This window comes from Conger conger, chromosome 3, assembly GCF_963514075.1.
Source record: "Conger conger chromosome 3, fConCon1.1, whole genome shotgun sequence".
In the NCBI taxonomy this organism is placed as follows: Eukaryota; Metazoa; Chordata; class Actinopteri; order Anguilliformes; family Congridae; genus Conger; species Conger conger.
Window position 1 is genome coordinate 7903714 of NC_083762.1, and position 16979 is coordinate 7920692.

Below are 16979 nucleotides of genomic sequence, written 5' to 3' on the forward strand. Positions count from 1 at the left end.
TTTCCACACGGAGTGCAGATGTAGACAGCTGCACATCCATTCATCAGAGAGACGGAGAAAAGAAAAACAGCTGGGAGAGGGCGTCGGCTGCCAAGATAAGCCCCAGAGAAACACTGGCCTTTTCTGTTGATGATACAAAGCCTGCTTCACAGCCACTGTTCCCTGGATCTCTCTCTTTGCACTTCTCTTTATTACACGGCAAAAAGAAAACGAAATATGAGTAACTCTTAGCAGGCATTTTAGTCTTATATTCATATTTAAAGGGTCAGTTTCACAGACACAGATTGAGCTCAGTCCTGGACTAAACTCATGTTTGTATGGAGAATCTGGCCCAAAATCTTCCTTCTATTACTTTTTTGTTAAATATGTCAAAAAGATTGCCAATGTTTGACTCTTTTTACGATTTTTCAATTGTGTAACTTATCAAACAAAATATTGTTTTAAAAAGATAGTTTTAAAAAGATAGTATCGTCGACTTGAGACAAAGAAATACGAATTTAAGTCTCATTACAGGACTAAAACACTTTTTTGTTTTTTCAGTGTACTTGGTGCTCTGGCTGAAAGGTGCTCCCCAAAGTATGTAGCTTGAATCCAAATATATGAAATATTTCTGAAAGGGAATGGCTGAAAAGGACGCTAATTACTGTGCACATTATTTCCTGAAAACAACTCCCACCATGTAGTGGGAGGAGCTTTATTTTATTTCCCCACTCTTTCCAGTCGACCTATGAGCAGTTTCCGGTAGTACTGGAACAGGCAGTTTAACCACCTTTTCAGTTTAGTCTGCCTAAAGGGACAGCTCACTCCGTGCTTTTCAGTTTTCTGTACCTTAACAGTTACCTACACAGTAATAGTCTGTGATCCTTGATTTCAGTTTGTTTTTAGCCAAACCACCAGCAAAAGACTGAATGCCCCCCCCCGCCAGCATTTTCTACATTGCATGCAAAATAAAATGTCTACATCCCAGACCATTTCTTCCAACAGTAATGTCTCGGTAGCACGTTGCTGAGGCAATCTTCCGAAGCACTGAGTTATTGTCTGTATGAACGTGGCTTTGTCCTGAAATTCCTCAAGGCTGGAATTGTGGGTTGAGGGTGCCAGGTCCAGTAACAGTGACAATATTGTTGGTCTGGCATACAATGGCACAGTGTATCTGGGAACGGGCACTGGCCACAAAGCAGTCACTTGTGAGGTGTGAGGGGAATCTATCATTACCGTGATTAAGGCTTAGAAGATCTAATCATGTCTGACTGCCTTAGTTTGCTTGATCCTCCTTCAAGAAGCTCCACTGTCTCCTTTCCTTTAGGGCATTAATAAGCAACCTACGCTGCTTGTGAGTTCTAGTTCCAACGACGCAGCTTTACTTGGTTAGTCTGGAAGCCTCGGGGTCAAGGTGAAGGCCACTTCCTCCAACGTCCTCTCTCCAGCTGTCTCCAATGAACTATGAGCTCTGGGAGGAAGCCTGACTCAGACCTGGCTCATTCCTCGGCACGGAATTTAGACGCCCATAAAATGGCGGCCTTCTGTCCTGGCCGCGTCGTACGGCCCATCCCAGGGCGCACTGTGCTTAAGATCCCATTAGTTGTCACCAAGACAACCAGTAGGACATCCCAGCAATGAACATAGACTGGAGCAAGGTCTCAGGAGTTACCTGAGCTTCTGCCACAATTTCCCCCCTCACAGTGCCACTAGTATCACTCTCCGCCCTGCTCTCGTTCTCACTTCCCCGGTTGAACTCAGGCTTTGGGGTGTTGTTTGTTGTTGGCGAGCCCCATTTCGCGACTGTTCGGCAGCTGCAGGGGCACAGCGTAAGCAGTGGCAGTGTTGTGCTTCCGCCAGGGCAGAGCCTTGAGGAGCTTGGAGCGGTAGTGGTCCCCAGCCAGGAAGTAGAGGATGGGGTCGATGACGCTGTTGATGCTGGCCAGCGGGCGGGTGATCTTGTAGGCGAAGTTGATGATGTTGAGCACGGCGCAGTCGGCCTCCAGCGCGCGGTACGCGTAGTAGAGGGTGCGCGTGATGTGGAAGGGCACGAAGGACACGGCGAAGACCACCAGCACCACCACGATCAGCATGACGGACTTCCTGTGGGCGGAGGGCGCCCTCTCCTGGCCGGAGGCCAGGCCGCCCCGGGGCCGGCACAGCGCCCGCGCCATCAGGCAGTAGCACGCCATGATGACCAGGAAGGGGATGCCGAAGAGCAGCACCATCACGGCCCAGCTGTAGGACACGTACTGCTCGAAGTCCTCCGGACGCGTGGTGTCGTGGCACAGCGTGTACCCGTCGCGCTCGGACGTGGTCACGAAGACCAGGTTGGGCACCAGGCAGGCGCCGACCGTGGCCCAGACCAGGCCGCACACCACGTGGGCGTGCCGCGGCTTGATGGTGGTGACGGTGCGGATGGGGTGGCAGATGGCCAGGTAGCGGTGCACGCTGATGCAGGTGAGGAAGAGGATGCTGCAGTACAGGTTGGCGTAGAAGAGGAAGCGGACGAACTTGCAGAGGGCCACGCCGAAGGGCCAGTGGCTGCGGTTGGCGTAGTAGTGGATGAGGGTGGGCAGGGAGAGCACGTACAGCATGTCGGACAGCGCCAGGTGGAACATGTACACCGTGCTGGTGTTCCAGGGCCTCATCTTGGTCAGGAACATCCAGAGGGCCACGGCGTTGAACAGGAGCCCGAACACACACACCAGGCCGTAGGACACGGGCAGCAGGATGTACTTGAACTCCTCGTCGAAGCGGCAGGTGTGGTTGACCGCTTCGGCGATCCCTGGCGACATGGTGGTAAACGGCGCTGACCTGTTCCCCTCGTGGTGGCCATTGAAGAGTGTGTTCATTTTCGTTGCTTTAAAAACTGAAAGGAAAAGTGAAAACAAAGCACTATTTTTGCCTGTATTTGACTATTATCAAATGAGCAAATAAAGTTACACAAAGCATAAACATCCATCTAAGCTAAGAGAAGTGTATCACAATCATATTGGCACAAAGAAGACTGGAGTGCAACTGCAGGAAAAATGACTCATTAAGTATTTCAGAGAACCAGGAAGGCTTCCTACTGCTTTTTTATTTTTTTTATTAAATGGTATTTAAATGAAGTATAGTAGGCATATATCGCATATTCATCCTTTAACTTGGAGAGAACGCTATAAAATATTGATTTAGAATGTAGATATGATACGCGTTTCATAAAACCGTAGGCTACTTACTATGAGATTTCAAAAGGATTTCGCTTTTTAGGATTTAGTATTGTGTGTTAAATGTGGTGTTAAAAAAGCGGAAAGTGGAATTATAACACAAAACGTACAGTATACAGTGACTGATAACGGGCTAATTGCAAGTGTGCAAAGCTGCCCTTTGAAACACTGCGCCAGAAAGCGGAAGAGAGACGGAGCAGCGACGTGATAACATTGGTTTTGACAGATTTATTCTCTTGCAGAGAAGTATAGGCTATGTTTTTCTTTTTTCTCCTTTACTTTACTATATGAATCCAGCTTTATTCCTGTGTATTAGTAGTGTTTGTAGTTGATATAAGTAATGCGTATGCCTAATATAATAATTACCGATTACACAACGTTTAAAATCTGTATGGCAATTATGTATAAAATGTGGTGGCACTATTTACAAAGCATGAACCAAACTTTATAGCAAGAACACTGTCGGCACTCATAACCCATCCACATTATGGCTACACACAAAAAAGTTCTGGAAACCACGACTTGTGTGTTTTTACGGTGAGAAGCACGGGAATGTTTCCCGAGAGTCAAAGCAGAAATAATAACTTTCGACAGAGCCAAGAATTCAGAGAAGAAGAAAAAAACCTGATTTCCGACGGTATCCTCGCTTACCTTACTTACCCAGGTATCTTTACTCGCTTGGACAACTGAAGGACGGAATCCAGCGAACCGTCGGATGACTGCGCCAGCGGGACAGAAGAGCGTTGTGACCTGCTGTACGAAAGGAGAATACCTCATCCCCCTGTAGTACGCCCCCTGAAATGCAAATAACCTCATTGTCAGAATTTGTACGTATCGATTAAACTCGTTCTGCATATTAATGCGACGGTGTTGTAAAGTGCGAAAGCCTACTATATTTTTATATCTATTTCATTTATATCACGGTTTTTTAGAAAAATAAACTATTCTGGGGAACGCAATTTTAAAGCATGTGAAATCCTAAGATTTAAAATGACAGCATCATTGATAAGGTAATGTATTGCCTATTGAAGTGTCTCATGAGATATAACATCTTTTATTTAAAACCTGACAGCTTTGAAGTCTGAGAGTGCACATTTGAGAGTCTTGAACTGCATTCCAGAAAAAGAAAAAGCATCCTAGCTTTTGTACACTGCTGAATCCAATTAAAATAAAGTAGCCTACTTTACATTCCAGAAGTTCTTCTGGGAGGAATGAAATATTACCGGGCACCAAGTATTTAGTGTCGACTCCTCTGTGTGGTCCAGTCTCTGGAGTGAGTAACAACTAGAGCTCCACACCACCTACCATCCAGGGGAGAAGAACGAAAGCAATGGGTACAACTCTTTTATGTAACATTGGGCTGTGTTGTGTGACTTACTAATGTCTTTCCTGGGGTGCTTTCCTGGGGTTAAACCGGTTTATGCGTGCATGATGAAACATGAACCATTGCTACTATTTAATTTATTATGGCAAATGGCCACTTGTTAATGGCCATGTGTCATAATGAGCGCGCGCCCACCAAAATGAGCGCGCGCCACTGCTGCTGCAGTATATTTTACCGGTAGCTTACATAAACCACCTTACATAAATGGTGCAAAAAAGCAGCAGCCCCACCACTTGAGAAATGTTCTGACATTTGAATTGTTGACCCGGGCTTCTCCAAATCACCTGCAGCTCACTCATCATCGAGGTCCTGAACGGACGCGCGACAACAGAGCAAGAACAAATGCTAAACTACGACGGATATTTACATAGGCTTTGTGTTTAGTTTTAGTCAGTGTGTCTGGTGTTTCTGGGAATGTATACTTGCGGTATGAATGAAGAGCCTGATGCCACCACCGATAGCTTCATGCTGATTGGGGACTGATTATGAGCCAATGTTAATGTTTTGTTATCAAATGTATGTTTTGTTCCAAAATATATGCAACAGACCTTTTTGTAGCTTTTTCAATGGAAGGCAGATACGTATGGATGTTGCTCAATCAATCAAAATAAAAAGGCACGTTTGAATGCATGCAGTTTATGTTATTGCATGCGCTCGGATATGCACTCTGGTACGCGCACACTGATCGCATTAACAGAGCTGAATAGCCACGCTGCCGTTACTCTTGCGAAGGAAGCCTGACGATTGCTGAGCAGACCACAGATCTGGTGACAAAGTGCTGTCGGGCTGGCAGTCATGATGCCTATCTGTGGGTGCCTGTTTAACCTCCAGGCAAACCCCATTACTTTCTGCCATTGTTTCAAGTTTATGGCCAGAATAAAGGAGACCTCTAATGTAAGAGCTTTTCTAGGGCATGTGATAATTCAATCAACTCAAGACAGGGAAAGACACAAAATGTCTGTCGGAGAAAATAATTGCTAGCCAATAATTGCATCTTGTACCGGAGGGATGCCAAACCCTGTTCCTGGAGGTCTAGCATCCTGTAGGCTTTCATTCTAAGCCTAACAAAGCACATCCCATTCTACAGCTAGAGTTGAGCTGGTAATTTGTAGAATCGGTTGGGCCGAATTAGGGTTGAAATAAAAACATACAGGACGATAGATCTCCATGGGCAGGGTTAGGCCAACCTGGTCTTGTAAGCAACCCCGTTTGTTCTCCAGCTTATGCTGCGCAGCAGAAGGATCTAAGCATCTAACAAATGTTCTTATTCAAAGCCATTTACACTGCACTTACATTCTGAACTTACAATCAGTTTATGCTACTGTGTATTTACTGAAGAAATTGAGGTTAAGCGCTTTACTGAAGGACACAACAGCAGGGCCCCACCTACAAATTAAACCTAAAACCTTTGAATGACAACATCACACTGCCACCTCAGTTAGCTTTTCCCCTTTTTGATATTTCATGCATATTCTACACAATGTAACTACAATGAACGTGCCATTTCGGTTATGATTGATAACAATCGTAGTCGTTCAGGTGTAATAGGATTCTGTCAGGAGCTGAACACGTGTTTAACAGATGTTGATGTTGGAATGCGCGTCAATGGCTCCCAGACTTCTGTTGCCCTGGAGGTGAGCCAGGCTTGTGTGGGTAGCGGGGGTGTCAGGCTGAGTGGGAAACTGACCCAACGCCCTGTCAGCAGGGCTGTGCGCAGGCAGGCTCAGCAGCAGCCCGTGAGTGATTAAGGAATGTGGAATTTGTGTGGGTCAGGGACGGGTCGCAACACTACCTCACACGCTGATCTTCTCTGTGAGGTCACTGGCCCCGTTGATCACCGGCCGAAACACCTCATCGCTTTCGCAGGGGTTTTTCAACACGCGACCCAGTTCACACAGTGGTGCAAAGTCACATGGGGAGAATGATTAAATATCACATATAGGTCATGTTGATTTACATATGTACACTATGTATAAAGATGTTATCATCAAATCTGGCCCTCGAATCCAACTTCAGCCCTGGTTTTCTTTTCTACTGGGTAATTAACTGAGCAATTAGTACTATTGATTGGCCGGACTCACACCTGACTCCCAGGTAACGGCAGAGCGGGAAACCAGCTGTTCCCAGCCCTCTCAGACCCTGTCATACAGTATTGGGATTTTCAATCTCTGTGAGCATTTCCTTTTTTGTCCAAAAAAGTACTATCAGAGATAAACAACACTGATTTACATATCAAAGACGCCTTTCATGCAGTGGTGTTTAGTTCTATTTGATTACTATAGCTTTTTCAGTAGAATAGTAATTCCTTGCAAGTAACACATTTTCTGCACACAGCACCAAAGCAAAAATGCTGCACCTACACATTGTGTGTGTCTACGTGTTTGGTGTTTTTAATATATCGTGATAGCATTGTGGTGAATCCAAACTAACTGGCTCAGAGGAATGCAGTGGTGTTTGTCAATTCGGTCACTGACCTATTTAGCATCCAAGACCACAGTGAGGTGTATTTGCCCCAATTTTAATGAATAACTTTCAACAGACTTGAATGTTTACTGCAACACACACACACACACACACACACACAGACACACGTACACTCTTTGGACCACAAACACAGCATCTTTGGCCCCTGGGTCCTGTGTGGTTACTTCACAATGTCAGCCTTCTGTCTGTAAATAGGTTAACCAACACTTTTCAGACACTTTTCAGGGTTATGTGAGAAACTGGAGTCGCCCAAAGTGATCGAACTAAAAGCAGCTCTTTTCGACAAAAACACTGTCATAGGCATTTTTGAGAAGCACTTATGGGTAACTTCCTATATTTGATATGGGATAGTGAAAGTGCACAGAACGCACTCCTTAGCTGTGCTAACATATCAAGAAGTAAGTCAATGGAGCATCATGAGTAAAGCAGAACCACTCTGCAAATCTAAATGTGGACTGTGCCAGTTGTCACCCGTGTCTCGCAATCTGGCAGGGCGATGTATAACTGACCACTGTGTGATCCAGGAGGAAGGGGGGGGGGGTTATCCTGTAGGTCACATTATCCACTGTGTCTGTGATGCAATCCGCCAGTGCAAGAACGGCAGCAGCTCAGCTGGCAGACCGCTAGTGTACACTGCTGCCGCCAAGGGATGGGCCCACATCTGCAATGATGCACTCAAAAAAACCCCCAAAAAATACAGAAAAAAACAGGGAATTAAAACATAACAGAAGGAAATAATTGACCCGTGTCTGCTGCTCCATGGTGAGTTACAGCCATGATTCGTTACATTAATGGCATTTGTAAGACGCTTGACATACGGTTGATTTAGACTAAGCAGGAGACAAACCTCCCCTGGAGCAATGCAGGGTTGAGGGCCTCGCTCAAGGGCCCAGTGACTGCGCGGATCTCGTTGTGGCTGCACCGGGGATCGAACCAGCGACCTTGCGTGTCCCAGTCATGCACTTTAAGGATTACACCACAGGCCACCCACATGGTGAGTCGCAGCCATGATACAATGCGAAGGAGTGTGAGTTAATAAGGTGTGGCTTCAGTGTTATTAGTGTAAAAGATGAAGGTGTTGTCTGTGTGCATTTTTAAAAGTGTGCATTTTAAAAGGTCAGATTTAGTCTGACCCCTGGTACTCTGGTACCGAGTGAAACCAAATACAGGAAGCTCACTCACAGCGGGAAGTTGAGGAGCTGAGGTCACGATGACTCGTACTGGGGGAGTCACCACAACTGCTTTTTACTGTTGAGTCGACTGACCAGAACATAGAACTGCGGCCGTATGTGTGTGAATTATACAGGCATAAGTACTGATCTGAAAAAAGAACACACAGTTGTGCGTGTGTGTGTGTGTGTGTGTGTGTGTGTGCGTGTGCGTGTGCGCGTGCGTGTGTGTGTGTGTGTGTGGATATATAGGAGTCAAGGAAGCCAATTTTCTCATTAATTTCTCAGCCTCATAATGGCTTCCTTGACCTTGATTGGAACAGCTGTGGCACAAATGCCATTAACAGACTCCAAAGGAAATCAAAACCTAGAATCAAGACTAGATACTGAAGGCGTTCCTACACCTGCACTAAGGAAGGGTTAGAGCACATCTGACTCACCGGATAAACCTGTGAAGCCCTGTCGCCCTGAAATGGGCATGTGTAAAATGTTACACTATGTATAAAATGTGCTGTAATTTCTACATAGTTGAACCCAGAATATATAAAAATACTCTTTAATAAAAAAAACTCTTTGTCCCAAGGCTTATGGCGCTCACGGTATAGACTGTGAATCTAAATTAGCCATGACAATTTACAATACTGTCTGTTTGATGGTGCTTAAAGAAAATAAAAAAGTTTTTGTCACGGTCTGTCAAAAAACTGCTTACCACATAAGTACAATAGAATGTTTAATTATATTGTTCGGATTTGGAGGTATGCCCAAGTTGTGAAAACAAATGAGAACACAGACCTGTAATAGATGCAGTATCTGTATCTTTACTAAATACAACCTTCTGCTGAATTCAAATTCTGATCTGCTTCACAGAATAGCCAGGTTGAGATGAATGAGTCATCGGAAGTTGTGTTAAAAGAAACAGACTTCACTGTTTCTGTGTACATTTTCAGACGCACCACACATACATCATCGATCGAACCCTCACTGAATGACTTATGCGTTCACGGGCTGATAAATGAGTAGGTCAAGGCCACCATAAAGGAAAGGGTAGGGCTTCCCAACTTTTGATTTTAACGTCAGCGAGTCGCACAGTTTTGTGATCATCAGACTTCCAAGGTTTTGTTTTGCAATGGTTAAAAAAAGGCAGTACATTTCAGAAACGATCAAAAAAAAGAAGCCGATCCCCCTTCCCCCTAACACAGGAGCGTGAGAGGTGTTCAGCGGATATTCTCAGGTCTGGGTCCGCGATGGCAGTTCTCTCAGATCAGCCCAGTCTCTTCTCCTTGGTCTTTGCACGGGCCTGCTTGGTCCATCCTAATCCTGCTGTCCTGGACCCAATTGCCATCATGGCTAGTCCGGGGACCCCCCCCCGCCCCCCTCAATCCCAAATCCTGGGCAGGTTCTCCAGAATCCTCCTGCGGTGGGAGGGGTTGGTCACCCCAGCTGCCAGGAGGTCCTCCTCAGTGATCCCACTGGAGAGAAGCAGAGGGTCAGGCACTTGTCCCCTCCTCAACAATGGATCTGTTCTGTATGCTAAATGTAGCTTCCCTGATAACTTCAGGGAAAGTTAGTTAACTCTTACTGGGAATATACAAAAGCACACCAGTAGATCTCTGGCAAGTTTCAATGAATCATTTCATCAATCTACAAACAATCATATGAAAGAGATTTTTTGCTTGGGTAAAAAAATATATGCAAGAATATTTACTGGCGGCTAGAGGGTTAAAGACCAAATCACCTTTTGGCCTAAATCTGATGCAGACTTGGTGGAGACTACAATGCCCTTGTATTTGTCCTTGTGACGTGACCTGATTATATTTCTTTTGTGACTAGTGTTCCTTTTAAAATGAATACAAATGAATACAATAACGTAGAACAGGGGTGTCCGATCTTATCCAGAAAGGGGGTGCCTTTGTGCAGGGTTAAAACAACACACCTACACCCATACTGGGCCTTTTCAGCTATGATACGACACCCCTGATGTAGAGAGAGGGAAACCGCATCTTTTAATGTATCATTCATCTGTATTTAGCGGCTGAAATTGTGCTTCCCTCTAGGGTCTTTCAGCGCACTTATCCCTGGTTATGGGTATTCACTTTGCACTTTGTTGTACGTCGCTCTGAATAAGAGTGTCCGCCATTAATATAATGTAATGTGTTTATGTGTGTGGCAGCACGGATGGTGCAGTGGGTAGCGCTGCCGCCTCACAGCAAGGAGGTCCTGGGTTTGAATCCCGGTCGGCCGGGGCCTCTCTGTGCGGAGTTTGCATGTTCTCCCCGTGTCTGCGTGGGTTTCCTCCGGGTACTCCGGTTTCCTCCCACAGTCCAAAGACATGCAGGTTAGGCTGATTGGAGAGTCTAAATTGCCCGTAGGTATGAGTGTGTGAGTGTGTGAGTGAATGGTGTGTGTGCCCTGCGATGGACTGGCGACCTGTCCAGGGTGTATTCCTGCCTTTCGCCCAATGTATGCTGGGATAGGCTCCAGCCCCCCTGTGACCCTGTTCAGGATAAGCGGGTTCAGATAATGGATGGATGGATGGAGGGTGTTTATGCGTGACATGCGGATACGCATTTGGCCAAAGGTGATAGCCCCTCCCAGTGCCCTCGCACCTGAAGTAGTCCAGGTCATCCCAGCCGTTCAGGCTGAGCCCCAGAGTGTACCGCTGTAGACCCAGGGTGCACAGCAGTTCCCGCACTGTCTCTGGGGCTCCGTGCAATACAGACACCTGCAGAGAGGGGGAGGCAATGACGACAGTTTCATACCTGGCGCCAGGCAGCCAAGGAAAACACGGGCAACTCCCAAAATATGTGGACATGCCGAACTATAGTATCCCCCTTCGTGAACTGCCACCTCATGCCCTCGATCAATTTGGCAGAGTTTCGCCCGGAATCTCAAACCAATGTCAGGCCACCTCAGGTGAGGAAGGTGGTTTCAACCGCAGCTCCCCCTAGCTGATGACGCCTTTACCAGCATCAGTTTAACCACACTCAACCACACTTCCTGTGGAAACATCAGCAAGTTCACCCGTCCTGCTGAGCACGCTCAAACAACCTGGGTCACTCAAACAGTCACTGAGACCTCTTCTATCTGTGGCAGTCAAGCTAAGTGGCTACTGGGCCTGTCCAGAATTTTTATTCACAACCATGAGCAGGCCTGTAGCGTAGTGGTTAAGGTACATGACTGGGACCCCCAAGGTCAGTGGTTTGATCCCCGGTTTAGCCACTATAAGATCCGCACAGCCATTGGGCCCTTGAGCAAGGCCCTTAACCCTGCATTGCTCCAGGGGAGGATTGTCTCCTGCTTAGTCTAATCAACTGTACGTCGCTCTGGATAAGAGCGTCTGCCAAAATGCCATTAATGTAATGTAATAGCTGAATTAACCCGGGGATCACCGTGTTGTCGACGCACCATAAGTGCACTTTAGAACCAAATGTGTTCACTTTATTTTGGCAGTTACCTGTATATTTAGTTAGACTCCCACCTGTCTTCCCAAATGCGCTTCACATTAAATCCACTAACTTGACTCTATGCATAATATGACTTAAAATAGCATGATTATGTTTAAATAGAAACTCATCCACTTGTCTCTATATCTAATCGTACTGTAGGTCTCCTGGATAACTCTAACCAACCCACGGATGTTGCCATCAAAATGTCACCAGCCTATTCTAAGGTAGGAAAGAAAACAACCTCACTCAGCAGCCTTGTCTGAAAGATTAATTTCATAGTTTTATCGACGTGACAAGTTTCCTCACCTCTTTCTCCCAGCAGTAAGCCGTCTCCGTGGAGATAGACAGATCGTACCCGAGGTCTCTGTGTCGGCCAATGGCTTTCCGCGGGCCGGGTAAAGCTCTTTCCGCCGGCAGGAAGTCCACCTCGCTGAGGGACCTGGCGATCTGCAGGGCGGTGAGGGAGTTGTCCCCAGGTGGTCCCACCTGAGACGCCTCCAGCGGCCAGGGCGTGGCAGGCTGAGGTACGCAGTGCGCCACCCTGGTGGACACGTAGGGGTAGAGGGGCGGCCCCTTGCGCACAGATAGGGGCCGGTCCTGGTGCATTCTGGGATGGTCCTTCCTGGAGGTCTCCTTGTACAAGCGGGCGGTCTCGCGGGCGAGGGCGGGGGGGTTTAGGTACGCGCCCCTCTGGTCTCCGTGGGAGTCCCTGCAGGGCGCTCGCTCCCTGGGCTGGAGGCTGCTGTTTGGGGACCCCTTCGGGGAATGGATTATTGGCGGTTTGTCCTGAGCAGGGAAGAGCTGGTAGGAGGATCCGGGCAGGGCTTGAGGCTGGGGTTGGCATGGGCGGTCGTTGAGAGCGTGGAACTGGGGGAGGCATCCCGGGATCTCGATCTCCGTGAAGTCGGACCGCCGGGGGGCCTTCCCCTCCTGGCCGCGGCCCAGCAGCCGGGGCAGCTGCAGGACTGAGTCCCGGGCCCAGACCACCGGGGGGTCGCGCCCGGGGGCCTGGACCTCCGGGGCCCGGCGCAGGACCGGCACGCCCTCGAAGATGAAGTAGGCCGGGTTGGTGTAGCTGCTGGGGGCCGATGTAGGCGGAGCCACCGCAACACTGGAGCAGATGGAGGGCATGATGGAGGAAAAACACACACACACACACACGCACACGCACACGCGCACGCGCACACGCACACACACACGCACACAGACGCATGCGCACACACACACACACACACGCACACACACACAAACATACACACACCCACACAAACACACACACACACACACACACACAAACACACACACACCCACACAAACACACACACACCCACACAAACACACACACACAAACACACACACACCCACACATACACACACACACGCACACGCACACGCACACATACACACACACGCATGCGCACACACACACACATACACACACAAACACACACACACACACACACACAAACACACACATGCGCACGCAGCACACACACACACACGCACACACACGCATGCGCACACACACACCCACGCACGCGCACACACACACACACACACACACACACACAACCCAGTGTCAATGATTCAGAATCACTCACTCACTGTACTTTCACTTTTACTTTTTTATGAACATGTTGTCCGTGACCCATCCCTCATCAAAACTGTTTACATATAACATAGTAATTCCAGCATAACACTCATGGACATACAGTATACAGCACATATATATGGAGATACAGTATACAGCACATATATATGGACATACAGTATATAGCACATATATATGGACATACAGTATACAGTACATATATATGGACATACAGTATATAGCACATATATATGGACATACAGTATACAGTACATATATATGGACTTACAGTATACAGCACATATATATGGACATACAGTATACAGCACATATATATGGACATACAGTATACAGCACATATATATGGACTTACAGTATACAGCACATATATATGGACATACAGTATACAGCACATATATAATGAATGTATTTTTGACATAGGTGTTCTGTGTTACTTCTCACCGGGCGGTGGGGGGTCTTGTCGTTGGGGGCGGCAAATGAGCTTTCACTGAGGCCTTTTCATCTTTCTCAAAACAAAACCATTCTGCACCGGACAGAAGATACGCGTTAGACCATAGCATAACAACATGTGATTAACAAGAAACATTTTACAGGAAACATCTCCAGTTAAGCTTCCTCAGCAGAATTGTGCCGCTATCACTGAGTGTGGCTGTTTTTGCGTTCGTAAATGCCGCCTTGGATGGCAAAGGATGCATCTGCCTGTGGTCACTCGTAAGGGAACTGAAAGAGGAAGCGAGGATAGCCATAGAATACCGAGGAAAAGATGTGAGAGTAGGGTTGGAGGGAGAGGGGAGAGAGGGGAGAGAGGGAGAGGAGGGGGAGTAGGGGGAAGAGCTGACTCACCGTAGGTCTTCTCTCGAGTGCGACGGCGGTCCTTGGGCACGTGCGCCCGGACCCGGCCCCGGAGGGAGCCCATCTCCTCCCCGCGGTGGGTCAGGAACGTCTCGAACTGCTCCGACGCGCCGCCGACGAGGGAGCGCAACGCCACACAGCACTCGCCTGCAGGGGGCGACAGGGAGCGCTGCTTTTCGTTCTCCAATGAAAACGGACCCTTCCGAGCCGTTACCCGTTGATAAATAACTATGGCGAACGTGGTCACAGACAGCAGTGAGAAGAAAGGACGATAAGAAAGATTGGCTTCAACCGAACGGATTTGTTTAAATGGAAGGAAGTGGTGGGAATGGGCACACACCGTATGACTCAAACCCGTCACATGATTTGACAGACAACAGCAGGTGCTGGTCCCGCAGAAGCTCCATGTCTGAGATGATGGGGACCAACTGTGAGAGAGAGAGAGCACGAGAGAGAGAGAGACAGAGAGAGAGAGAGAGAGAGAGAGAGAGAGAGAAATTGAAATGGAGAAAATGGATGGAGAGTATTCAGCTTGATTCGGCCCACTGGCTCAAAGTTAGACTTGGTGACTATTAAACAACATATGAAATGTATACTCAGAGATGCTCTTCTGCATACCAATGTTGTAATGCATCAACCTTTTCCAAGTCTGTTTCTACCTTTCTATCTCTGTAAACTCTAGAAACTGTTGTGTGTGAAAATCAGAGATCAGCAATTTCTGACATAACACCCTGTCTGGCACTAACAATCATTCCATGGTCAAAGTCACTGAGATCACATTTCTTCCCCATTCTGCCATTTTGTCTGAAAAATAGCTGAACCTCTTGACCATGTCTGCATGCTTATATGCATTTAGTCGCTGCAACAAGATTGGCTGATTAAATATTTGCATTAACAAGCTGGTGCACAGGTCTACCTAATAAACTGGTCACTGAGTGCACCCGTGCACTTCATGACAAAACTTGTTATGAACGCAGTTTTTAATGGAGGCTGGCTCTGAGTCAGTTGGATGGCAGGGCAGAGTGGCTCTCACCTTAGGCATCTGCTTGGAGGACCAGCCCAGTTTCAGGAACCCTGGCACCTCACAACTCTGTGAGTCATTCTCACTGGAACGCCGGAACTCTGTGCCGGGACACAAGCAGCTTATCAAAGTCTCGTTTGGGAAGCCCTGAATGAATGAACGAATGAATCAATGAATGGATGAACGCATGGATGAGCAAACGAATCGAGGGATTAATGCCTTCAAAGCAGTATGAGTGGAACTCAATGAAGAACTTGGCTTTGCTGGACGTCTTCACGATCGCCTCGATGCCCTCTAACTCGATCCAGGCCTTTTCCCCGCTCGACCCCGGGTCTGTGTCAGGGAAGAAAAAGGCAGGACAGACACGTTTTTCAGAGCCACGGGGCGGGTGCACTAGCTCAGTGTTCACCTGGCTTTATGCAGGAAAGAAGCTGACCTTTAAAGTCAGCCAAAACTTTAACAGCTATTACGCGGCTTTCACCTGTTACGCCTGGGCATGCCTCCAGCGCCTCGTAGACAGCATGCGTGTGATATCATGTAAGACCGTTCTTTCCACAGAAATACATTTTTAAGTTGTGAGCGACAACACAATACATCTGCTTTTGAAACAATGGCAATGATCCAATCTTGTATATATATACGAGAATGAACAGGCATGTCGCCCAGTCGGGGTGGATTTAATGATGCAGCAGCTGCTATACAAATCCAGGGTATGCTCTGCCAGGCCACAGCTGGATTTAGTAATCAATGTATTCCTCTGTTTGTATGCTGGGTACAGTTTAATACGCTGTCATTAGTATTAATGGTCCACTTTAGACACATGCACTGCCTCTGAAATGTTATTATTTATTTTTATTTATGAATAATATCATTATTATTATTTATTTGCTTTGAATGCTGGTGCAGATGTTGTTATGACCAAGCTTGTCTTTGGTCAGTGCTACAGGTCAGAGCACAAAGTCATGTACTGTATATAAATATACTAACAACTTGTGATTTAAAACCAGCTAATTCCCCTAAGATAGGGATCTGAGCTTCCCCTAAGATAGGGATCTGGGCTTCCCCTAAGATAGGGATCTGAGCCATGTCAATATAAATATGTACTTCCTTTGAAAGACTACATTGCCCCATACATACAAACAAATACATGAATATACAATGACAAATAAATGAATATTGAGTAAATAAAAGGAAATTAAAAACAATAAAACAGACAGCCATTTGAAGTAAATAGCCATCTTGAGCGTGGTGGATGTCTTGTGACAATTTTTTTATTTGACTTGAAATAATACAAATTGCACTTGTTAATTTTTGTGTGAGGTTCCCACCAATCGGGAATGCAGACAGTAACTCGATCACTAAATCAAATTGGTTCACTTGGCTAAATCAACAAAGGTATTCCTGTGACATTTAGCTAAGGAACTGAGATAATATATCAAATTGCAAAAATATAATTTAGCTAAACACTTGACCAAGGCTGTGGGCAGGTTGAGGTCATGAAAAGATCCCAGCCACATTACTTACCCCCTAAACTCACCTGACTTGGAAATAAACTGTGATGTCACCCCGACTTGGAATGTTGCAAAGACAGGTGAGTGGTCACTGGTGATGATGTCATCAGTGCAGCCTGAAGGAACACAAAGATCACCAAATGTGCCAAGAACATCAAGATTATTAACAGCTTACAGACGCGATTTCATCAGCACTATTTTAATTGATAGTGAACTGCATTGTACCACATAAAGAGAGGAAATGTGTCTGCACCGTAACTGAACAAATAATTGCACGACTTCCTCAGTTCAATTTCCCATTCTCGTTCC

The 16979-nt window shown here is 46.8% G+C and overlaps 2 protein-coding genes across 4 annotated transcripts in view; both read right to left on the minus strand.

Annotated features, from left to right (window-relative positions):
• Positions 1–652: 652 nt before the first annotated feature.
• On the minus strand, positions 653–3978 carry p2ry4 (pyrimidinergic receptor P2Y4). Of its 2 annotated transcripts, none has more exons than XM_061235469.1 (2): positions 3852–3978; positions 653–2851 (listed from the first exon to the last, which is right to left on the minus strand). In XM_061235469.1, the coding sequence occupies exon 2, from the start codon at positions 2832–2834 to the stop codon at positions 1737–1739; it is 1098 nt and encodes a 365-aa protein (XP_061091453.1). In that variant the 5' UTR covers positions 2835–2851; positions 3852–3978; the 3' UTR covers positions 653–1736. The 2 variants fall into 2 exon arrangements, with proteins under 2 accessions (XP_061091453.1, XP_061091454.1); XM_061235470.1 differs by having other exon boundaries at positions 3843–3942.
• Positions 3979–8945: 4967 nt separating this feature from the next.
• inppl1b (inositol polyphosphate phosphatase-like 1b) overlaps positions 8946–16979 on the minus strand; it is a 33590-nt gene continuing 25556 nt past the window's right edge. For both annotated transcript variants that reach the window (XM_061234218.1, XM_061234216.1), the window contains exons 19-27: positions 16697–16786; positions 15379–15492; positions 15172–15260; positions 14479–14566; positions 14130–14285; positions 13728–13809; positions 11981–12785; positions 10835–10950; positions 8946–9697 (exon numbers count right to left, since the gene is read on the minus strand). In XM_061234218.1, coding sequence (XP_061090202.1) covers positions 9604–9697; positions 10835–10950; positions 11981–12785; positions 13728–13809; positions 14130–14285; positions 14479–14566; positions 15172–15260; positions 15379–15492; positions 16697–16786 — 1634 coding nt within the window. In that variant the 3' untranslated portion in view covers positions 8946–9603. The remainder of the gene's footprint in view (positions 9698–10834; positions 10951–11980; positions 12786–13727; positions 13810–14129; positions 14286–14478; positions 14567–15171; positions 15261–15378; positions 15493–16696; positions 16787–16979) is intronic.

Coding starts and splice junctions, on each gene's coding strand:
- p2ry4 (XM_061235469.1), bottom strand. CDS start 2,834: ATGAACACACTCTTCAATGGCCACCACGAGGGGAACAGGTCAGCGCCG.